Consider the following 25,514-nt stretch of genomic DNA (forward strand, 5'->3'; position numbering starts at 1 on the left):
TAGGCAGTTTTATGCTGTGTTGAGATGTTGTATGGCTAAAACTACTTTCTGATATGCCACAAACAAGTGTTCAGGGTGGCCCCACCACAAAACTTCCTTCTGAATCCACACGTTACATACATTGCAGAAATATGTTAGAAATGGTTTGCTAAATGTGGCAAGTGCAAGTGTTGTAAATTTTAAATGGAAATGCTCAGTAACATCTGTTGCTGATGGGTTTAGTGACTGTGCTTCAAGCTGGGTAACGAAAATTCCACAGTCTGATGCAAAAAAGCCAAGACACACACACTTCTACTCTCCTTCCAACCGTCACATAGTCTTTATTAAGCAGAATATTAAATTAAATCTGAGCAGCATTTATCTCCTAAAATTCAGTTTTTCTTAACATATGTCGTATAAAATCCATTCCATCTTCTGTCTGATTTTTAACTGCTTGCTAACACAGTACCTATTGCAAACTGCATATGGTAGTAAAAGAAGTGATGAGATACTTCTCTGGATTAAGAGTAAGGCATCCAAAATAAATTTGAGTAAAATGACCCTAATTTAGCAAAGTACTTCAGCTTTAAGCATGGAAATAGCCAATGAATCACATGCTTAAAGTAAGACTCATGTATGATATGTGCTTCTTGCTAAATTAGGCATAAATTACATCTACATATTGAATGGCAGCAAAAGCCCAGTAAAAAGACAAAAGCAAGCAAGCAAGCAACCAAAATCACAAAGAAAACATAAACATGAAAGCTTTGGTTCAGAAGCAATAGTTTCTCAGATGTAATGCAGTCCACATAAGGCCTGTTTTGTTTTTACTCAGTCACTTTATTATTTATTGCTCAGTATCAAAAGGAATAAAACTGACATTGATTAAAGGCCATTGTGAATTGTAGGTAATATTCATATAATTCTTTGAATAGTATGATGCACATTGTAGGGATAAATCAGAGTCATAGAAGACTGAAAAAGGGGGAATCACAGTATGATGCAATCATGTAAACAACAGCACGTATGTATAGATTAATACAGATTTCCTTTTCTCCACTTGACAGGCCTGATCAAAAGTAGCAAATATTTCAGTTGTAACAAACATTTGAGTTTTTCCTTTGAACGGGTGAATATATATATATAAAAAATAATCTTATAAAGCAGACTGGATTAATATGTCTCTACTGCTTTTCCTCTTGATCCTTAAGGATTATCAGAATCCTCTCCCACTGAGTTTATTAGTTGTTTAAGAAAATATGCTGAGCAAATGTTGTTTGAAGTGGAAAAGAAACCCCTGCTGATATTCCCATAGAAGGTATCAGATACCTTTGATCAGCCAGGAGTTTGTTGATAATCAGTATGGACTGGTTGCATTATAAAGGGCCGTGTTTCAGCAGCTGGCAGCCCTGCAACTTCTTCTGCAATAAGGGGTGCATAGCAGCAGCAAAATGTGTCTCTAAGAGACTGAAGACCAATCTGCTCTGAGAACTTCTGGTCAACTGTAGAGTTCACCTGGATTTTCTAAGGCTTTGAGCAAATTCAGCAATTCAAATAGGGCAACTCAGCTACTGAGACCTGGGCTATGCAACCCAGCTTCAACCTGACTCAACACATGGGAACAGGATCAGCAGCTGCTGTTTTTAGAAAGAGCATCAACTTTGCAAAGGCCTATACTAGCCTGGCATGCAGCAGCAGGATTTAGGACACCAATTTGTGGTTAGTCACAGAAAAGACAGGCATTTAGTTTCAAGCTAGTCAAAGAAGGCATGAATTCAGCAGGGAGCTTTAGGATAGGGCTTAATCTCTATGTCATAATACATGCTAAGCTGTTTAAGTGTATTTGGTGCAATTACATCCAATTAAATACTTGGAAATTAGGTTCCCTGTCTTCAAATATCATAGGCCCCTGCTTTACAACAGAATTGGCACCGACTGACTTGTGTAATTTAGTCAAGACTCCCAGGTCCCACAGACCGCTCCCTGAAAGGTTCCTGTGCCCAGAACACATTTGAAGATGGACAAAAGAGGGATGTCTGCACAGTCTCACCAGCATGGAAAAGACTCAAGGGATGATCACGGTGGTTTACACCAAGGAAAAATTTATGTTGGTGTATTTACTGCTGAATCTGCAAAACTTCTATTTAGCAAATGGAGAAGAGAGCTTTGGTGTGCGAGCACACCACCAAGACACTCAGTGCCTTTCTGTCACGAATTCTGCATTTTGATAATTACAGACTTCAGTCCTGTGTGCAGCCTGTCCTTTCCTAACATTTTCAGCCTTCCAGTGGGTTATATAACTGTTTTATTTTTTTATAAATAGGATTAATATATAAAATGTTTTAAGTGCAATAAACACAGAAAAATATAAAATGTTTCAAGCCTGTGGCTGTCTCCCAGCGTTTTACCCATTTTCTGTATCACCAGATCAGGGTGAAGGAAACACAGAGCGATGCTTCCACGCAGGCTTGTGAATCCAAGGATCAGCTATTTTTGTGACCTATGAGAGCAGCCAACACACACCCAACATACGCTGAGAGCTTTTGTTCATATACAGAGAAAACAAAGGACACACAAATTCGCTACTCTTTCCTACGGGAAGATTGCACAGAAAGAGAAAGTTGCCAGCTTCCAGGGCACAGTGCATTTCTCGAACTGACATTCACACGGTGTCTCCAAACTGATTTGTTGTGAGACTAAACACCAGGACTAAATGCTGAAACTCGGGTCGTATTGGGGACAAATCTGTAGAACCACAGCCACACTCTACTACAAGCATTGGACTGTAGTACGAGGACAGTTTGAACGGTATTTTCCCCCATCCCCCAAAATACACACTTCAAACAAGAAAGCAGTCCAACAGTTTTCTAAGACACAAGAACAGGACGCTAGTTTAGTCCTTCAGAACAAGCTGTCTGTCTCCGTCAGGGTTGTAGCAGCCATCTTGCACCAGAAATCAGCCCAGGCTTTGCTCTTCTCCCTCCCTTACCTTATTCCTGTTACAATTCAAGGGCCTCTTATTTCCCTGGTGGTTTCTGACTACATTTTCTTACAAACATTCAACTTTTCATATTTTTTGTGTTGCTGTGGCAGTCTAAATGTCTTTTTCTTCGTCTTGTTGCAGTTTTCTCACAATTTCCCTGAACATCTGCAAGACAGCCCATCTGGGTTGACACAGTGTGAGATGAGGCAGACAGGCATTGCCAACAAAGGGCTCCCACTGCAGGGAGTGGGCTGTTGGAATCAGATGTTTTCCAAGACATCTATGGGGACAAAGCCTTTCTTCTTCCCACTGTATACCTTGATAAAGCCATCGTGTTCCTTTTCAGAAGTCACACAAATCTGAATACAAAAAAGGTATCAAAATGTTAAACTCTTTGCCATGACCAAAGACACAAATTATTCCAGGGTATATATCAGGCAGGCTAGATATCCTGCTAGTTACATCTATAAGTAGAACAATCCCTGTTGGACTCTTCATTGCTTTGATAAGAATCTCAGACTCACATATTTAGAGACTTACCTTTCCCCTATCTCCCTGAAGTGCCACATAAGCATGAGAGATATCAAAATTGTTAAGGACTTTGTGGTGGATAAAAGATTTTGAAACTTAATGTTGACTTCAGCCTACTGCAATGATCATGCTGAAGCTGTCTGTGTATGAGAAAAATGGGTATTTCAGATCGTGAGCTATCTGACTCCCTCAGCACCTAATGGTGAAAAGTAATCAGGGGTCCTGGTAGCAGCTGATCTGAATGCAAGCATATTCTCTTTTGCATGTTAAAGGAGCCTCAGTACTTCTGAGACAAGCAGCGGATTATGATATTTACTCAGCCCTCGCACCTGCCTGTTTTGGATACCAAAGTGTGTGACCCAAATCCAGCTCTTTGAGAGTGTTTCCATAACACCTGCTCCACAGGGAAGCAGTCATAAAACCATGTGGTCTTTATAACAGCACAAATATTACACTGTGGTAAAGACTTTAATTTCCTCCTGACCTCTCTCATCTCAGGCATTTCCACTTTAAGGCCCTTCTTGAAGCATCTGGTAATGGCTGAGCCATTTGAAAGCCTAGTAGCACAGGCACATTAGACTGGGCACAGCACCACACCAAATAAAGACTTGTTTTCAAACGTCTGTGCCAAAGAACTATATATTTCCTACTAGTCAAACAAGGATAAAATATAGCTGGAAAACTGACAGTCCTATTGAGACCACTCCACACACTGATTTCTCATGATGTCAGCGCCAGCCCTCTATCTGGACTAACACTCATCTCTGTCTGATAAGTATTTACAATGTTTATTTACAATAATTCACAGGATATGAAATGAACAAAAATAGCTCTAATGTATTCCTGGATAAATCCATTTCAGCATTACTATTATGGGTGACACCTAAATACCATGTCTGAATTCTAGCCCAGCTTGTCCTGTTGCTGCATAAAATTTACTAGCAGCACTGATGCTGCCAGAAGGAAATGAAAAGTTATAAGAAGATGGTGAAGCTGCTTCACATTTACCACTTCTAGTATTTGTAAATAGGTAGGTGGATCTCTGTACCTGCAGACAAAGTTTTGGAAAGAAAATGGACTCATTAATTTTCTTACTTATCCTGCCTACTCAACACTAATGGAATTGGATCCCTGGGGCAGAATGACTGCGCACACCAACAGGGCTGACATGCAATTAGAAAGAATAATGTATTGTTGTTTGGGCCAAATCATATGGAAAGCGTGGGAGAGGTCTAGAATTGATGCTGTCTAGTTTAGGTTCTGTTGCAAAACAGCCAAGCTCATTTATGTCGTGAATTCCCAGCACAGCATCTGCTTCCTCTGCAGTCCCATCACCATTCAAAACAGAGAGTGCAAAGCACATGGACAGTGAAAGATGTTTCTAACTACTGCTTTCTGTTGGTCTTTGTCCCTGAGAAAGAAATGATGAGAGAAAAAGCCTGCAATGAAGCACAAGACTAAGGGTGGCTAAGTATGGAAGACTATCCAAGTGTGGGAAGGAGCATTAGTTGCAAAGTTCCCCTTTTCAGTTGATGCCTACTGCCATGAGCCTTTGCACCTTCTCCACAACTAAAGTTGAATGTTTAAAAGGAGTGATTCACTACATCACTGCATTTTTCTCCTAACTGAAGATGTCTGCAAGACTTCTAGCTTTTTGATAGAATCCCCAAAATTATCACATCTCCAGCAGGTCTACATTGCTCACTAAACCTGGTGCATTTTTTTGCTTAACCTCTCTGGTGCTGTGCAGAACATATTGCAAGAACAGAGTGGTTTCCCCTGTTGTCTTGTACTGTCAGCAGAATGATTTGTGGACAAAAGAAAAACACTGAGTTTTCTGAACACTGTTTTTCTTTGTTTTTGGAGTGAAAAATATGGCAGATTTCTTCTATTTTCAGTGGGATGAGGTATTATTTTTTTTTGTTTTTGCTCATTTGAGTGCTCCTTAACATCAATGCGTCCTGTGCTACAGTGGTAACTTCAGATCTTCACTGGGCATGAGGTGTACAATGCCTTTATGTGAGAACTCTACATTCCAATATCTGAATTCTCCCAAATTCCAGCTAAAATTCTCTCATGCTAAGACACTAAGCCTTGCATGTGCCAGACCCCAGATGGCAGAGTTTTTTCTCACTACTTTCCAAGGAAGGTTAGAGTTCAGGGGCAGAGTAAACTTGGCCACAAAATGTCACACTTTCATAATCCTGTGCCACTCAGGAGGTCTCCTGGGTCTGTGACAGCTGCTGGAACTTTGCAAAGCCCTGGAGCTGCTCCAAATTCTGCACTTTTCAGAGAAGACTGAATAAAATACCATCTATGGCCACTTTTGCTCTCATCCCTTTATGTATGCTGCCACGGATTTCACTCACAAGTTGTATCCTGGAGATTTGGCTCTTGATTTTCTTACATAAGTGTAAATTCAGAGTAATCCCGATGAGGACATGGTAGCATCCAGAGTTTTGGATTTCACCTGATGGACCAGCTGTTGTTGAGGATTAGCCTTGATGAGAGATGGCAAAGATGATGGCTGTGAAGGAATGAGCTACCACAGGTACCAACAAGTGGTTATGGTTTTCTGAATGAAATTGGAAACTGCTTCAAATGGCAGCTACTCAGGCTGGCATGTTTTGGGTGGCAAGCTGCTGGCCTGACCACAAAAGTGAGCCACAGAAACCACTCTTCAGTGAATTTGCTTGGAACACAAAGGGGGATGGTTGGGATTTTCCCCTGCACTCTGGCTCAAGAGATTAGTAGTGGAGTAAGCCACAGGGCAAGAAACCACATCTCAGGCTGTTTCTCACTCAAAAAGTTATCTTCAGAATTCTCTGAAAGTGGGATCTAAAAAGTTACTTCCCCATTCTTTCATCTCATTAGCTTTAAAAAGTTAGTAAAAAAACCCCCCAAACATTCAGATTGTGACTGTTGTCTGAACTTGTCAACAGCTACCCTGGGAATTTTTTATCTGTCAGTCAGCCCTGAGCAGGTGGGGGAGATGAGCAATTAGGAAACTGTCCTTTGACCTACATGGTCATTCCTGTTCTAAATCCTGTGCTTTGAATTTGGGCTTAAATGGCCAGTTCTCTTTGGGAGTAATTTTGAAATTGCTGTAGCTTTTTGCAGCTCTTCTTTCTTCCACATAATTAACCCATGTGACAGCCACAGACTGGTTCTGATGAAGTAGGACTTTGGTTATGAGGGCAGTACAGTTTCAAAAGCTATCTTGGAGCCCATAGAGAGTGCCAGGTCAAGAGGCCTACAAGTTCAAGTCTTCTGTTTGCAAGAGTGACAGCACAGGGACACTGTGAGCTTCTGTATCTGCTGCTGCCAGTGCACCAAGGTCCTCGCCTGTGTGAGCCTTGGGATGGAAATGCTGAGCAGTTCACTTTCCATACCCATAGAGTCATAGTGCAAATGATGATGAAGGGTTTTGTATCAGTTGTTTTACTAACTTTTGGACAGGGAACACGGTCTTGTTTTACCCATATCACCTAAGGTTTCAAAGAAGACCTGGACTAGACTGGATGATCTGTGCCCTTGTTTTGGACTCTTGCAAATATTTTGTGCCACTCAGCATCCCTGAATGAATGGGGACACCCATCCCTTCTCATTGACTGATGTCCATGAAAACCAGAGAGAGCTGGAAAACGACCCTGTTCCCTTTCAGCCTAGCTGTGAGGTGCAGCACTTAGAGATGGGGAGCACACGAAGATCTGCAACATCACTTTCAGTGATGAGTTTGCCTTTTAAGTGTTCTAATTTGAATGCATAAGTCACTGTGATGAAGCTGGTTTTCAAAGGCAGCTGAGTCATGCTCTTAGAAGCTCAGCTTCTTTTACAGGATCACAAAAATATGGGGAGATAAAGTAACTCCTAGCAAATGAGGCGAAAAGCCAGGTAGAACAAAGCAACCGGGCTAACTAATCAGAAGATCTGAGAGAGGTGGATTTCCTGGCTTTGTAGATCTGTCCTCCAATCCCGCCTTGTTATGCCCAGCCTTGTGGATATGAGACATTTGTAAAACACCCACCACAAAAAGTTGCACTGACTTCTATGTAAATTCACAGTGCACTCTGGATGAGGTAAAGAGCTTCTGATTCCCAGTTTGCTACAAATGCCATGGTTTAGGGTAATTTCTGTTGCTCAAGATCACTTCCACAATTTAAAATCGATTGTTGCTATTTAAATACAAAAAGCCCAGCTCTAAACTAATTTGTGTTAGTGTGACTGTAGGTGTCAGAGGCAGCCAGGTGTGAGTAGCATCTTTTTCAATGTAAAAACAGACATTCAAACAGCAGATTATTTTGAATTCTTTAAAAATAAGGATGATCAAACACCTTAAAGGCATTTTAAGAGATGCTTTTCCAAATATTGATCATATATTAGATATTGTAATTTTTTTTTCTTTTGTAAATAGAGGTCAAATCAGAGCCTGTTGTCATGCAAAGAAGTATTTGTATAATGTGTGGTAATGAATTTGGGTAGTCTAGGGCAGAAGTTACAGGCTGGGGAAAATATTATATATATACAAGTGATGATACAATCAGAGTTGAAAATGATGCAGTTCATATTATTTGTGAGAAGAGCTGGAAAGTGTGGAATCCCACTGAAATTGGTCAGATTTGGTTTCATTATTGATCATCTTGATTTACTGATGACAGGGGCTATGCCTGCCTACATCCTACAGATCCCTGATCGAGCCTGGTGGTGCCCAGTCATTTTCTGAACTGGTTTGAAACTCAAAAATCAGCCAGTGAACCTTAAATTCCAAGATGCTGCCATCTCTGAAGCAGTACACTTTTTATCCTCCAGTCCGGGTTTCGTATTGTGTAGTGAAATTTTCAAGGGATCCTTTGTGAAGATTAGATTGTGCATACTGCTCAAGATGGGTGAACAAACTGTGGTTATTCTTCAGCCCTCTCCCTGAATATTGATTTTGCCAGAAAGGGTGCATGAAGCTTAAACTTCAAATGTTATTTCCATGGCATGAAACCAAATGATTGTAGAAAAAGTATCACTCACTGTGCCTCAAACTTTGAAAGTATCTCTGCTTGTATCTTAAAGTGGCTTTTTCTAGGATAGCCATGTAGGTTTGTTGATATGAATTTATTTCCTTTTGCCTTACAAGAGTAGACTCTTTACCCAGAAAAATTCATACAGGGCATGAGAGGACAGAGACCTGAGGAATAAACCATGGGAGGTATCAAGCAATATAAAGAAAATTATATTGGATCAGTTTTTCTCTTAGTGTATCATCCTTGCTTTCATTGTCAGAATGGTTCTGTGCTCTCTTTAGACCACATGGAAAGTGACTCAGTGAAGTAACTTTGCCGTCCTATAGTCACAGGGATTTATTAGACCAGTTAATGAGTTTTTCTAGCTAAAGTGAGACTTGACAGGAATAAGTAGGGATGAATAATCTCCCCTGCTTGCTAATCTGGAAGAAGTCAGTGCTTTGCACATAGTACATGTACTGCATTCACAGCAGTCTGAACACTGTGCCTGGAGACAGGTAACATGGCTGATGACATTCCACAGAAATTCCCAACAGACCAAAAGACAAAAAAAATTGTGCCTAAGTTTTCCCAGAAGTCCCATTCAGATAACTTTGTTTTTGCCATGCCTTCCCCTACTGCACCCCTCTCTCTGCTTCATGTGTAAAACAGTGGAGAAATAAAGGCCAGAAAATAAGAGAAATGGCTGAAGAAAGAAGAAAGGAAATTTGACTTTGGAAATATAAAATAAATTTTTAAAGTAAAAAATTCTCAATAACAATCTTTTTTTTTACAGTAAGAGTTTTTCCACAGTGAAGGCAGAGTTGTTTTTTATAAAAAAATATAAAAAATTGTGCCCAGTTTGGAGGGAAGCAGGAAGCAGATAAGTGTCCATGGCCTCACTGGAGCTGTCCCACTTGGAAATTACTCAAAATGACCTTCAAGCTACTTAAATGTCCCCCTTTTGCATAATTCGTGTGAGAGAGGAGCAGGATCTGTTTGCTATGCTCCTTTCCTCTCATGTCTCTGCATTCATGTGTTTGTGCAGTCTGATCTCTGCCCCCTGTTTCACAACAAATATTTATTTATTTCTTCCTCTGAAGCCTCTCCCACATGGAGCAAGCAGCAGACAGCATTGATATTCAGCCTCAGCATTTGTGTGGGCTTGAGATAGAGCTCCAAAGTTTTTTAAGGAAAGGAGGCAGTAGGGGTACAGGATCTATTCATCCCTTTCTTTACCTCCTGCCTTGCCAGAGAGGATGAGGCACCCTGACTCCGAGCTCCCTTTGTGATGCTATTATGAAATAGGGACAATAGGATGGTCCTTGTGTTTAGATGAAGCTGCCAGAGCTGCCCACCTGGAAACTGAGGTTTTGTGAGAACTGAGGGAAGCAACTGGGCTCTCACTGCTTGCAGCAGCAGCCATGCTGACAGAGATGATCTGGTACACCCGCTAATGAGAAGTGACACAGATCTTGACCATTCCCTCATGCTGGCATGCCATGTTCCAACACTACCATTTCCTACCTTTGCCCTTGTGTATTGCTTATTTTAGAAAATAAAGCCTCCAAAAGCTCTTGTTCTGCTCTGGTAATATTTCTTTTTTTTTCTGTGTACAGAGAGAAAAAAAATTAAAAGAGATGTTGGGTAAAAAGAACGTAAGAACTTTCTTTCTAGAAACTGCAGAGCTGCCCAATGTACTATGTGTACAGGGGCAGCTAAAATATACTCTGGGCACTGTATTTCTGTGCCTTCCTTAAAAAGCTGTGTGCACCCAAGGATTGTTAGCACTTTTATGTTTTGCTATGCCCACAAATCAGCAGCAGCCAAGCTGTAAGTTAATCTTATCCACCAGTGCAGTGAAGCATAAAAGAAGTTCTGTATGGAAAAATCTACAGCCCTCAAGTCCACACTGGTTCTGACTTCTTCTCTGCTTTATTAAAATCAGTGGCTGTTCAGGTTATGAGGCAAACCATTTCTGGTGATGTGACACAGTTGCCACAGGAAAGGGCTTTGCAAGGTGCAGTGAGAAAATCTACCTTTCTATTGCATCCAGATTTCAGAGAACTCAAGCTGTGTGTACCCTTAGTATGTCATCATCCTAATTAGATGAGCATATGCCACAAACCTGTCCCTTAATGCAGGTTTTGGGTCATGGCTTGTGCCTAGTGAACCTATCTGAAGGACACAAAATAGAAGGAGTTGCTGAAAATACACCTGGGTGAATGGACCCTGCAAGTCTTCACTGTATGTATGTAGTACCTAAGCTCACAGGAGCACTTAAAGCTTAAAATAAATTACAGCCTGTAGAAAGGGTATTTAAGTGGTGACAGACACAAAAAAAGGATTAAATACACCTTGCAACTGGATAACAAGTGTCACATTTAGGATTTACAGCTTTGTGTCATGCTGTCTTAACTCTCTTCCTGTTGAAGCAAAGACAATGGGCTGTGTTTAGATCTTTAGGTAAGTTAGGATCTGGAGAGGGAGGCACTATCTTTTATTAGATTAGCTCTACTAGTGGGGAGAAAACCAGATCATTTTTCTGGCACTCAAGGTCTACTGCTAAGACTCTGTGTTCATCTCTCTGAAGTCAGTAAGAGAATGAGAAATATATAAAGTAACACTATGAATGTCTGTGAAACTGAAAATTCAGGCTATGCTAGGCATCAAGTATGTGTTTGCACAAGGCAAACACTGCACTTAACTGGCTACTAGATACTGTTACCATTAAAATAATAAACCTTCTAAAATTGCAGTAAAAACATCTGCCTGTCCTCATGTTGCATAATTTTCCCTTCAGTCATTGGTAAGACTGCTGGATGCTCTAGTGAGTCCAGTGAGTGTTCAGCACAGAGGATCTTACCTGGTTCTCTTTCAGAGTTATCTGTCCCTGTTCCTTGCAGCCAATGAATGTCCTGATACACCTGTAAATCTTCTCATTTTGTTGCACTCTCTGAACAAAGTTAGCAGGAAAATATCCAGTTCTGTCATCAATTCTCCCCTATGAAGGAAGCATATTGATAGAAGAAGATTGTTAACAGTAGAAGCTCTAATACTATTTCAGTATTGAAAACAAGATATTTTTCCTTTTGGAAAGAAAACAGATATAAAGTGATTATCACATACCTTCCACCAGTCTTCATTAGAGTCTTCCAGAAGTGTGATCATATCTCCTGGCCTGTGATTAGAAGAGGAATAGGATGTAAGATGACTTACATAATTGTCATGTTGAATCAGCTTTCACAATTCCCTTCTAATAGGAAGGTGGTCCCCACATGGTTATTTTGTTTGAGTGTTCACTGAAGGTAGACCCAATAAGGTGGCAAGGCTTTCTTCAGTCACACATGTTAATGTAGAAAGGCAGTCTCTGTATCTTGGGGCTAGATCTATATTTTGAGACAACATCTATGGACTGGAAGTTTTGCTTCCTGTTTTTTAAGGAACTGTTTAAAATACAGTCCCTCTTTATTAAACACATTATTGCTTTATTTTAAGACATTTCACACTGTTGGGACACACTACTTCATCATCTGTGTTTTCAAGCTGTGATTGCAGAAGGAAGGCGACAGGAAAATAGTTCTATTTTACTGACAAAGGCAATTAGTCAGCAGGGATATAATTCTGCCCAAGAATGTCTTTTTGATTTGAATGGGACATATTTACCTTTCTAATGTGTGGTGCTGAGTTGTAATTGCTAAGTATCAGCATCCAGCTGACTAGTTCCAAAGCAGAACTAGGAGAATAATTTGGCTGGAAACACTAATAGCAAAATTTGCTAAGATGATTTTGTGCAGGTAGTTGAACAGTTATTTGACCTTTTCTCCCCCACTGGTGGCACTTCATCAACATCCCTACATACTTATAATAGTGGTATGTTGTAGAAATTAAGTGGGAGACTATTTCCAAAGGGATTAACTCCAGAAAGCTCTGTCTGCTGGATAAGAGACATTTTGTGATCCTAATAAAATTAATTGTTGACCTCTAATTATTCAACCTTCCCTGCTAGGCTCAGTGTATTGTTGAGGTATCATCACAAGAGCCTGTAAACACATCTGGAGCATCTGTTATGGTGGATAACAGGTCCAATTTAACAGGCTTTTTCAGAGCATGCTTAGAAAATGTGGATCTGTCCAGCATGCAGCTGGAGGTGTGGTCAGTGGTGGGCATCCTTGGTCCACTTTACAAGTGGCTATCATTGCTGCTGACAACTGGAGAAACAGGCATTTAGTCTTCTAACTGTGCAATCTGAAACAGGATTTTTTTCAAGCCCTCCTCAAGAACCTGCTTCAATGTGTTTGGAATAATTAAATGTTACTGAGGTGAGGAAGGAAGCTAGAGAAAATGGACAATTTGGTATCCCAATGGAAAAAGATTTTTTTTTTCAATGGGAAAGAATATATGAATCCTTTGCTGCAGTTAATATTTAGTATAAACACTCAAATAGGTAACAGCCATTGGAGCTGTTACACTTAAAGGAAAAACAATTTCAACAAGAAGGATTTAGAGAGCCTTGTCCAACCCATACTTCTCAGCCTGGTTGTTAGAAAATAACCCAGAAAATATAAATTTATTTGGCTGTCAGAGAAAGATGGCAACAGAACCTAAAGTCTCTCCCTGTCACTTGCCTGAGCACAGAGAATTTTAGGTTGAAAGCCTGTTGATTTTGTTGATTTTCTTTTTCCTAGAAGAGAGCTAATATAAATGTCTTTAATCTCCAAAAAGGACTCAAAATAGAAATCCCATCTGGACCTGTTATTCTTGCACCCTAGATTTAGGCTGCTAATCTCTGATAGGGGCTAACCCACTTGGTTCTTACTACTAGTTGAAATAAGTGAGATGTCATTTTTTCTTCCGTAAATCACAGCTTTGGATAAGTTGTCTGCTCTACCTCAGTGATAGGAGGTGGCAAGGTGGCAAGTCCCTACAGGGACTCCTGTAGGTCCCTTCCAACTATTCTATTCTATTCTATTCTATTCTATTCTATTCTATTCTATTCTATTCTATTCTATTCTATTCTATTCTATTCTCTGCAGTGTCTGAAACACGGTGTTGCCTGTCTTCAGGATTCTCTCTGGTAATGTAAAGCCATCTCTTAGAACAAGTGTAGTACTCCAATGTCCTACTTTAATTATGCCAGAGCACTGGAAAATCCATCTGACTGCTCCTGCTGTTAGGGAAGCAATCCAGGTTGTGATAAATTCAAATTTCAGCTGAAATCAGGGCTACACATCTTCACTGCAGTAATCTGCCATTCACTGTATCCTCTCAGAGATGAGCTGAGAAATCTGCCCTAACTCTTCCTTTCAGCTCAGGTCCTTCCCCAGCTACTTGCCTTTGGTATGATGGAGCTGATCAGTGCCTGGCTGGTTCCCAGCTTGGGTTCCCAGGACAGAGCTTGACAACATTGCTCTACTGAACCCACCTCCAGCTAAATGGGAATTCCTGCAACAGAGTTGGATCCTGCCTGGCTCTGCAGTAACAAAACAACTGGAAAGAGCCTGGTGTTCCATGAAAGAGAACGTTTCAGACCACAGGCTGCTTTTTCTCCTAAAATGTGGAAGAGGAAGATTTTGAAGGTTGATGTGTTTTCTGGATTTCTGTGTCTGGATGAGGATGGTAGTCCAGTGCAGGCTTGCCTGAGAGATTTTCTATGTCATGGAAGAAATGCACAAGATTGAATACACTGCTAAAGAGCAGGATGCAAAGTGGAATCTTTCAAGCAGAATAGCTGGCAAGTTGCACTGAAGTTTGCCATGTACTGTGGTTATTTCCTGAAGAGACATTCCTAAATTAATGATCAGGAAATGCCATTAAAGCAGAATGATAGGAAAACTTGTAATTTCTGCATTACATCCCCCCCCTTTAGTTCCAGAGCAGTGAGAAGGCACAGCTGGGAACAGGAAAAAGGTTTTCAGTGTTGGAGATGCTGAGGAGAGGGACATTTCTCTACCAATTCCCTAAATTCTGTGGCACATGCAAGATTATTTTGATACAGGGATGCCTTGAAGACAGGTGACATGTTTCAAAGTAAGAACTCCAGCAAGACCATGCAAAATGTGAGCGGCATGAACAAAATAATTTCAGTGAAAGAAAAGATGTCCTTTTGCTTCACTGGGCTTGGATTGGACCTATTAATGCAAGCAACTGATGCAGAACTGAGGAAGTAAGTGCTAAAAATAGCAATTAACAAGGTTATTTTGCAAAATTCTCACTGAAAACACTGCCATCCAGCAGCTGGACACCATTCTCTTTTTTCAGACACAACTGAATAAGAGGGAGGATCAAAGAGGACTGGTAAAGTTTTTAGCATTAACATGAGAAGTGGTGGAGAATTCCTAGCTGAAAACTTCTGATTGAAAAACAAAGCAGCTGAGAACATTTTATAGCTGAAAGCCATCTTGCTCCTAAAGTGATATAAGTGTTTTTGAAACTTTTAATCTATTGTATCCTTGCCAAAGGAATTGGTTATCTGCTCTTTTTAACTGTAAGAACATCTTTGTATCTTGATGGCTTCATCTATAAAAGTGTATATTAAAAATGTCAGAAGAAACTCTCCCTTCCTTAAAGTCATATATGATCATTAGTGCAAATGTGTAAAATCAACTAATATTTTGGAGTTTACCTCATCTCCAAGTCTTCATTTTCTTGTGGTACAAATTTGTACAAGGCAACATAGGTGTTCATTTGTAACGTGCTTTTATAAAATGGTCCCTTTAAAAAAAAAGAGAAAGAGAAAATTTAAATATCAGCTCTGTAAAGGAATTTGGTTCACTTTGTTACAGACAGAGGAACCAGAATCTGACCTTACAATAAATTACCCAGAATCATCTCTCTGCTCTCACAGCTTGGAGGACTATGGCCCAGGTACATTGCAAGCCATTAAGGCAGTAACTATCTCAATTTAGAAAGAAGATTATTTGAACTCGAAGATCAAATTCCAGGCTTCCAAAGAACACAAGCAAAAATTTGCACTGGCTGCTCTTTGAGACAAGATCTCAAAAATGAGTGTGTATTTTGTCTCTCAGTAGTACATATGGTAGCTCTTACGAGCCCAGTAGTGTAGTATTGGCATTATGTAAGGTGTCTAGTCTACAGTTCTCATTATGGATGGGGCTAGAATTGTACAGTGCACAGGCCCAAATTTAGAGCACGAAAATCACTTTTTAAAAGTGATTTAATTATCTGAAATCTTTTTGTGCTTGGTTTTCAACAGAGAAGACTGGCTACTCTCTCTTCTCACTTTTTCCACTGTTAATCTGGGGGAAAAGAAAGAAAAAAAGGCAGCTAAAGCAAACACTAAATAATTTTCAAAATCAAATCTGTGATTTTTACATTATGGGAGTTCTATTGTAATTACATGGCCTGCACACTGGATCTTTTGCATTCCCAAATCAATTTGCAATAAGCAGAAAAACATAAGGTGATGACAAAGGATAAACCAAAAAGCCATCCAGTAACATGTATTGCTTCCAGCTGTGGCCAGTGGCCCAGAAATGGTGTAAGAACATGACTGTCAGATATCAGTGACCTATCAGACCTAGTCAACGTCCTCAGACAGCCATAAAAACAAGAGTTTTACATGACTTCCCATTACCACTGCATCATCACAAAATTTATGTTCATACCGGGGAATGTATACTTTTTGGTTCTTCTCCAAAGTGTTCTGTGCCGTTTTCAGAGTATGTAAACACTGAAATAAAGAAAACACATGACATTTTAGGAGTAGTTTAAGACTCTTCACCTAAACAGGATCACCTGGATTTGTTAATCTCTTCCCTTTCTCCCTTATTTTCTTTGAGTCCTTGTGGTCTCCTCTGAGCCCTTCTACACTCCCAACAAAACCTCAGATGTCACTGGCACATGACACATTCTCTGTCCTCCAGAATTTGCAAGTGTAACAAACGAACCATTTTGATCAGATGAACGCACACAAGTACAGCACTACAAACAGAACCCAGGTACTGTAAGTGCAATACTATTTAAAGCCCAGCAGGCTTTTTCTGACGTTCAGTACTGGATTGTCATGTGTAGGATAAGCAGTATTACCATTTTAAAGCACCTGCAAAAGCTGATGATCATATATGAGAAATATTGGGAAAGTTTGTGCGCAAAACCTCTTCCTTCCCCTCTTTGACCTCTAACTCCAAGCATTTGATAGCCTTCTTTGGCCCCTCTCTCCACTAGTCCATGGAGTACACTGGATACACTACTTCTCTCTCTGAATTTACAGGAGGTAACTGAATTGTTTTCAAATCAGGGTAGGTAAACTCAGACACAGGCCTGTAGATGTAAAAATTTGCTTTTAAGTTACTAAATCAGAAACTCATAGAATAAGACAACAGTCACAGCACCTAACATACTTGCTAAGTAACCAGTTACCCTCTGTTGCAATTAATTAATGAGCTGACTGATACGTGTTCTCAGTTATCTCCCTAGAAAAAACACTGTGGCTTTATCCTTTTGACTGAATTTCCCCTTCACATTTTTAAGAATTGCCCAGTGTTTCTTGCTTCTCGGTAAGAATGTGATTTTTTTAACAGCTGGAATCTTTGAGCAGTTAGAACCATCAATGTCTTCTGCTACCATTTACTTCTGTAAGTGTTTTGAGGAGAAGCTGGACTTTATAGCCTCTAACAATTTGGCAGTCTCCAAAGTGGTAGTATCAGGTGACTTGGGGGCATTTTCTTTTTGTTTCTCTGGCATACAGTTACATGATTTAGGGGAAAAAAGGAACAGAGAACACCAATCCTCTGAATTTTTCTCCTGTTTTTTCACTTGCTTGTCCTTTACTTCATTTACACATATTTCTTGGACTAGTCTACATGGTAGTTGACAACATAACAGAGTCTGTGGAGAAGCTTTATGAAGGAAATAGTAAGGTTCTTTGATAGAAGAGAGTTGTGCTTGGATATTGAAAAACATGACAGTGTTCTTGCAACAGATAAAAGACAAGCACACGGCAGCCACAACATGAAAGATTTGGTACAAAGTGACAGACATTCATGAGCACACACATCTTCTCTGACAAAATGTAAGACAATGTTGTAGTCATAAAGTTCAATCTGTGAACGTGAAGGGAGCATGTGAGCTGATACCTGCCACGCTTAGGGTGAAAATGTCAACACAAGTTGTGTCTGGCTGTCCTGACCGCAGCGTACCTGAGGCCTCAATATGCTCCTCAACAAGTCCTGCTGCAAAGGACTCTGACCCTGCAGACTATCATAGATATGAGAATGAAAAGCTAAGAAATAAACCCAATTTACTGCATCATTAATATAGGGGTATATACACGTCTGGCATCTGTATGAAGGGGTTTAAAGTGCTGCTATTACAGATTGGCAGGGTTTAAGTCCTACTCAAATCACTATGCTTTGCTTTTTATGCTCAGAGGAACAGGAGTTAGGAGGCAAATTGAAGATGTTCTGGTGAGAATTGAGTTGGGTAACCAGGAGCCTTTTGGACTTGCAAAAAGTCATTCACTAAACTAAACTAATAACTAAAAGTATTTCAGCCTCCTGTCTGGAGTAATTCCTGTTTGGTGACAGAAAATAAAGCAAGTTACTAATGTACAGCCTCGTGAACTGTGGAGCTGACCCAGCACATGGGGAAGTGGCTGAAATGTGTCCTTGTGTCCTTGTGTTGGCTGAGAAGCGCTCTTCAAAACTGGGCTTGCAGGGAGGATATCCCATATTTGATTCAAGGGGAAAGTGCTCAAATCACTGTTGATAACAGGCTCACAGATGTCACCTAAAGTACATTTTGGCTATTGGGACAGATAGTAGGTCACAGCATGAAAGAGTCTAACTGGCTTAGAGGAGGCTGAAGGGCTGGAAATTAAGTATGCCATCTCACAGTTGTAAACTGGGAAGCTTTGCTTCATGGGATTTATGCCAGGGCCTGAATGAAAGAATCTCCCCTTGAAGTTGTTGTCATAGGAGTTCTATAGGGAAAATTACATGGCCATGCATGTGCTGGGTCCTTTTACCCATCTGGAGGTTGTCTTTTCTGCTGATTCCCTTTACCAAAGAGCATCAAATGTACATTTTCCCAAATACTTATTTGTAGAACAGTATTTTAATAGCAAAAAAAATAACAACACAAACTCAACTGGAATGGACCTGAGTCATTGAGGCATTAATGTGCAACTTCCTGATAAAGAAGCAGTAGACAACTGAAGAAAAAGGAGCCATGAGTCACTTTGTAAAAACATTTTGAATGTACTTATATTTTTAATCTATGTTTAGTTTGTGGTGTCTGGATGTTAATAGGAGGCACTCGAATCTGAAAGTCATAGAGGTATGTTGTTCATATCTCCATACAACAGAAATCCATCTATTAAAAAAAAAAAAAAAGAAAGGAAAAAACCAGGGATTTTTACATTCTGAAAAAGATTTTACCATTTCCATAGCTTGTGCAAACAGTGCAGGCAGTTTATTAAAAATCTACCAAGAAGAAATTTTTGGAGTGACTGATGCATAATTTATACTCTGAGCCCCTAAAGGATGGATTGTAAAAAAGCCAGTGCTGATCAAAGGAATTGTTAATGTGCCGAGGAAGTTATTTGGAGGTTTGACACATGCTGAGTTTTTAAACTAATCTCTTTAAGTAAGTTCCTTGAATGCTTTTCTGTGCATTCAGTGAATACAGATTTCAGAGAAAAAAAGTTTCTTTGGGTTTCAGAAATGAAACTATTGACTTGCAAAGAAATAAAAAGTTATCTGAACATTCAAACAGGGTCAATTCAATCTCAAGTGGCCAGGATTAAACAATGTAGTGCAGACTGAACTCTATCTTTAACCAGGTCAGGTCAACTTGCACTTGCAAGACAGAAAACTTAATAAAAATTTCAGGAGAAATCAGGTAATATGGATGAGATATTCACAAAACAAGAGGAAGGAAATTACAGAACACCGTGAGGAGAGATGATAGGACCAAGAGGGGAGGAAAGGAGTAAGGAGGTGGCATAATATAGGAACAGACAGCTAAAGCTGGCCCTTCACCTACATGAATTGGTAGCAGTATGTATGGAGTACTGGGGGTACCACAAAGAAAACAAGTTATGCTCGGTGTGGTTTGTTTTTATTCTGTACATCTTGTGAGATTCAGCAAAACAGATTTCAGGTGCTGTTAGAGAAGTTGCCATGATGGTTTGGGTCTGAATTTGTGCTGAGCAACAGCTCCTTCTGTGCATGACTTCCACTGCCATGGCTGAAATCAAGAACATGGTCACAAACACCAACTCTTGGTGGCTGAGATTTCATTACTAAACCCTTGATGCTATCAAACCATCAAACCAAAGCTGCAAAAAAGATTACTTTTGTACTGCAAATCAAACAAAGGAATTGGGCCATTAATATTACGGGTACATACTACAGTTGTACTGAGAAGATGCAATTATAATCAAAATTCACTGTGTTGTGTATTTTACAGACACAAAGATCTTTTATGATTAGTTTTTTGTCCCAAAGAGATTATGATATACAAAATCATGTGGAAAAATCAAACATATGGAAAAGAAAGTATTTTTTTGGTTCCACTTTGCCAATGTGGAAGTGAAGCATGTTACGTCTACAGTCATGATCATGAAGTAAATATAGGAGATAGGGAATAGACCTGAACCTTGTCCAGTTGCACTTTTGGACACACCACATTAAGGAAGGTGTTGGCTTCCATTTCATCTGAATGGCAAAAAAGCATTCCCCAAATTTTTTGCACCAACTCACCCCCTGCTTTGGAAACCAGAACACTGCTAAAACCTGTCCATGCCATAACCCCTGCTCTGAAACAGGCTGCACATGGGCCTTTTCACCGGGGGGGCTGTCCTGGCCTGGGGGCACTCACCGCTGTTGCTGCGTTTTCTGCTTAGGTCGAGGGTGCCTGCAGAGCTGTTGCCTTCCTCAGGAACTTCTACCAAGTCAGCTGTCTGCAGGGACAGAAACAGCACATGAGACAGGATAAATCAGAAAAAGGGACCAATGAAGTGAAATAAAACCACAGCAAGGACCTTTGGGAAACGCAGTACGTGAGTGGTGAGAGAGCAGAGCAGAGTCAGGCTAGCGGGATGGGAGGAAACATTGGATCTGATGATGCACAGCGCATACCTACTGCACAGGGAGCAGTGGAAGCCCTGACAAAAAATTCCAAACCAAGTTTGGAGTCTGGAGCACAAAAGATTTCTGCAGTATAAAATAAAGTGAAAGTTAAGGAACAAAGGATTATGTTGAGCAATGTGCTTCTCTGAACAAAACAGAAGGGGCACGAGGGGATTTGCAGATTCTGCAGGTGTACTAAATAGCTATAATCCAGGGAGACTGAACACTAGTTGAAACTACTGAATTTTAATATGCCAGTCCCAAATACATTATTCAGTAAAATAACTGTAATGTAAGGGTCATTTTAATTCTTTTAAAATGCTGTAAAAGAAAGAGCTTAGAGTTTAATGAAGTGGATGAAGTCAGTCTTTAAATATCTGCCCTCACTTTCTTTTTAAACAGTCATCTGGCCAGTATGGTTAGGGAAATTGAAACCTAAGTGTTGCTTTTAGAATTACTATGATTTCTTTTCTGTACCATATTAATGTCAGTCATGATTAGGGACCCAGTGTTCCAGGGCATAGGAAAACGTGGGATGACATAATCTCAAGCCTCAGAAGTATACTCTGCATACAGATTCCTTGGTTGGGTAGTCAGCTTCTCCTTGTATAGCCCAACTGGAATTAGGAGCTGCTCCAAACAACTCTGTGCAAGTCTGACCTTAACAAAACTTCAGTCGTTGAACTCTCTACATCTTTGAAAACTAGAAAAACCCCAAAGATTGAACTTGAGTCAGGTGCTTTCTCTAATCTGAATAAATGTAAATTTATTGCAAATCATCTTTCCCAAGATTTATTTTTTTTCCAGCTCACAAATTTCAAGACACAAGAAGGATTTAATGTTATTGTACGACACTTTACAATTGTACTGTACACACAGTTTTCTCTTTTGCTTTGCAGTCCTGTATCACAGGAACATTTCTGTTTTTGTTCATGGAGCAGAATCTGACTTGTTTTATAGATTTTACATGTTGTTTTGTTCCCCTTTTACTAGTGTTGACAGCAAAGCTTTTTTTAGAAAGGGCTTTCACAATTTTATTTCTCCTATCTAGTACTTTCCTAGCTATTTTTCCACAAAGGAAACGAATGAACAAAGGGGTTGAAAGTAGATTTGTGCCACAGGTGTCTTGTGGCTATCTTGTTTCCCTTGCTGTTTTAAGAATATATACTTTGCTGCTCTGTTGCTCCTTGTTTTTAGACTCAGCCTTTTGCAGCAGGTCATGTTTATCTTGCATCTTGCCCAAATAGGCCACCCGAGGATGAGGAGGCATTGCAATAGCAAAGTTTACACAGATCCAGTGCAGAGCATATCTATGGATTCTGGTTGCTGGGTGGAGAAGAGAAAGACCGGCTTTGTTGAAAGACTAAGTCCCAGCTAATTTTCAGCTCATTGCTACAATATGTTCCTCAGTTTTCACATTAGCTTCATTATTGCTGATTAGCAATTAATATTATTTTGTTAAGTTCTAGTGCATATGGGATGTGTAGTGACTGTCTCTTCAGTATTTACTTCATCCAAAACCTTCTGAGGCAACCTCATTTACCCTTAATGATTTTTCACTGAATGACTACGTGACAAATGGTCTAATAGAAATGATAGGTGCAAAGCTGCTTTTGAGACGACCTGCTCCACAAAAAACTAACAAGAACTAGATTCACATTTGCATCACCTCAAGTGCCTTTTTGTATAAATGTGGGTTGCAGAAGCACAGTTTTGAAGCAAGCAGTAGGTAGTAAATCTGGAGCATATGGCCACTTTCTTTTATGGGATATGCAGAAATCAATGAGTACGTCCACACAGCTCAGTCATGTTAAAAATACTTTGGCTAGTTTAGAGGAAGGTGGTTGTCTCTGCAGAGAGTAGAGGCTGTCTACATGAACTGCATGCAGTATGGCAGTTTCATGGCTGTAGGAGTAAGGTACAGCTCCTAAGCCAGTCACCTTTGCTTTTCATCACCTTCAACAGGAGCACCTCTGTTGTGCTGACCCACAGCAAGGCCTTGGACAGCTTGGACACCACCTGCAAGGTGAAGTAGTATCCCAGGTGTCCCCACGTCCCTGGTGTCCCTAGTTTGGCGACATGGCAGAACCTTGAAGCACGTTCCATCTCCCAGGGCTGGGAGTCAGCACAGCCTCAAAGCTGCATTGCTGCTTCTGCTTGGAGAGGAGCAAAGCAGCCCAGAAGTGAGGATCACTGGGGAAAGGTCGTAGTCCCTCTGACCCCTATTAACTACACATGTTTCTAAGGGCTCTGTGCCACATCCTTGCACAGCCACTGGTCAGTACCTACTCCCAAGTCACACACCAGTTTTAAAGGTCCTCAGCTCCATCATTTCGTTCAGGGTTGTGTGTACCCTGTTTTTTTATCCTTGTCTTGATCCACAAGCTTGTGCTGGCAAAATTTATGGTTTCTCAGGTCTGCTTATTCAATTCTCTGATGTGCTCTATTTCCTGTATGCTGACACATGTTACATTCTCTCTCAGCTTCAATACCCTGGAGAAATTCCTGTAATGAGCTTGCGTTCCCAATTCTACGCCCACACCCCACCTAGTTATGATCTGCTCCCTAGAGTAAGCTGACACAGCATTAGTGACTTCTGTGCTCGAGTTTTCATTTATAATTCAACATAAACTTTATTGATTTAGAAAGCAATAATTACATTTGTAGAAATTTTGTTTCAAAGGAAATTAAATAATTGAAAGAAAGAAATGTAATAATGCGACAGAAGGTTGAGTCACTTTGGGTTTAAAAAAAAAAGGGAATTAGCAAATTTCTTTTAAGGCACAAATGGGGGTGGGTAGAGGACATGTCCTTTAATAAATCTCTTGCAGACTTCATTTAGTTCTTGCTTGAGTTTGTTTTCTTTCCCATCTGACATGAATTGGTGCCTGTTTAGAGTCCACCTATACCACCTGAGATTACAGGTGAGCCATGTGAATGAGCATGCATTTAAATGCCAGGGAAATGTTGTAACAAATATATACAGATATTAGCATGACTTGATATTAAGCATATAAATATTTGCTTTGAGACCTGGAGACCAACTCTCATCATGTCTCTATGTCCAGTGATTTTTCTTATGAGTGTGAGCAGAAGAGGTTGTCAGATAATGTGGGCCAGATTTTTAGAGATGACAATCAGCTTTAGCCTCCAGCGGATTCAGGCGTGGTTTTCTTTTTATGGTTATTTTTTTTGAGGGGGGGAGGGATGGCATGGGGAGGATCTCTTGGGAATAGAAGAGAACCTCAAACATAGGTGTGAGTGCCTGTTTATGAGAGGCTGAGAAGGTAGGAAATGTTCTTTCAACACCATGAAGGAGCTTCTGATCTTGTGGATCCCAATACTAGGATAAGGAAGAAACTGGCAATTTTTACTGTTGAACAAGGTATGGATATAGCAAAGGCATGGCCATGGGAACTGTCACTTCCCTTGTTCTCTACCTCTTCTGCCATAGTCCTTAGGACAGTGACTTTTATGATTGGAGGGAGTGAATGACAAACATTAAGGCTAAAACCTCCCTGTCTGGATAGAACAGCCTTATCACACCTGTCTATTTTTATTTGGGGTTTGGAGAGAGAAGCCCCAGTCTGTAATGCCTCCCTCACGATTCTGCACTGGGAAGGGGTGGAGGTCCCAGTCCCTTGCTTTGCTGCAGTAGCAGTGTCTTAATATTTTCTGGGCTTTTATTGGGATAATGTACTTTTAAATCTAGGTTCTGAGAACTTCAACTCATCGTTATCATTTGTATGAAGGGAAAATGGCCACCATCAACAATGGGCACTATGCATCTGCTCCAGCCTGACAGTTCAATATCTCAGTTACCCTTCTAAATGGATATGCAAAATAAAAAGATTAATATTTCCTTTTCCAATCTGATAAAAACAGTTTACTAATTTAATTAGTATTTTTCTCTTTTTCTCAAAAGTCATCTAAAAGATACATAAAACTTGAATTTGCAAAACTAACAAATTTTCTGGTCCCTATATGAAGCTGAGAGTAAGATTTTAGGTTTTTTTTACGGTTTAAAATACAAGTTTTGTGAACTCTGACACAATCTCATGTGAATGATTATCTGTTGCTCCTCCAGAAAGAAAACGGAAGAAAGATGTGGGATACTTACAGAGTTTCTGTTGGGAGAGTCAGACCCACTTCCAGAACTTCCCTTTTTGGTTTTCTGGGCTAAGGAAGTCCCAAAGCGAAGAGTTTCATACACAGGGTCAACCTTATTTCCACAGGCTGCAACAGAAGGAGCAAAACATGCATCAGTCAATCAGTACCTTGAGGATATCTTCCTGCTTAACTTGGAGCAACGCATGCCTCTACCAAGAGGTTGAGCTGTATACTTAGAAACAATTTGAGAGACCATGCTGATAAAAAGTGAGTGTTGAACTTAATGGAATTGCTATCAATTTTCTGCTGCCTCCCTACTCCCATAAAGATCATCCTCCTCTCATCCTGGCTCTTCCATTCTCGGCCATCGCCTTGTCTCTCTTCACCCGCCGTTCTCCTCCCCTAATCATCACTGGTGCCACCTATGTGGTGATAAAGAAGACAGATTACCAGGAGGTTCTAATCCATGTTTGTCTCTACCAGTGACTTCTTGAATTGCTCTCAACAGTGGCTTTCCCTCGTAGCTAGCCACAAAAATAATCTCCCATGGAAGAGAAATGGATGTCTTTGATGGAAACAAGAAAATCCAGTTCAAGCTCTCTTCTACATCATGCATTCTTAGACCTCAGCTTCCCTTGTGACACAAGGCTGTGAGCATGTAGAAAATGGTACATTTGTAGAGCTATGCACAAAGAGGAAAATTTTAGCCAAAGTACCGGGAAAGCGCAACAGATTTTGGATTTTGATTGGAGGAAAGCACACGTCATTTTTTAGCCAGAGTTTATTTGAAATGTTTCCATTACTTCTGATAAAATGATGGGTGTT

At 40.2% G+C, this 25,514-nt stretch overlaps 1 protein-coding gene across 1 annotated transcript in view; it reads right to left on the reverse strand.

Moving 5' to 3' along the window:
• Window positions 1–382: 382 nt before the first annotated feature.
• STAC (SH3 and cysteine rich domain) overlaps window positions 383–25,514 on the reverse strand; it is a 71,706-nt gene continuing 46,574 nt past the window's right edge. The window contains exons 5-11 of the mRNA XM_059477462.1: window positions 24,700–24,815; window positions 20,329–20,410; window positions 16,113–16,177; window positions 15,110–15,198; window positions 11,614–11,665; window positions 11,351–11,488; window positions 383–3,321 (exon numbers count right to left, since the gene is read on the reverse strand). Of these exons, the coding sequence (XP_059333445.1) occupies window positions 3,223–3,321; window positions 11,351–11,488; window positions 11,614–11,665; window positions 15,110–15,198; window positions 16,113–16,177; window positions 20,329–20,410; window positions 24,700–24,815 (641 nt within the window). The 3' untranslated portion in view covers window positions 383–3,222. The remainder of the gene's footprint in view (window positions 3,322–11,350; window positions 11,489–11,613; window positions 11,666–15,109; window positions 15,199–16,112; window positions 16,178–20,328; window positions 20,411–24,699; window positions 24,816–25,514) is intronic.

Source organism: Ammospiza nelsoni, chromosome 1 (assembly GCF_027579445.1).
Source record: "Ammospiza nelsoni isolate bAmmNel1 chromosome 1, bAmmNel1.pri, whole genome shotgun sequence".
In the NCBI taxonomy this organism is placed as follows: Eukaryota; Metazoa; Chordata; class Aves; order Passeriformes; family Passerellidae; genus Ammospiza; species Ammospiza nelsoni.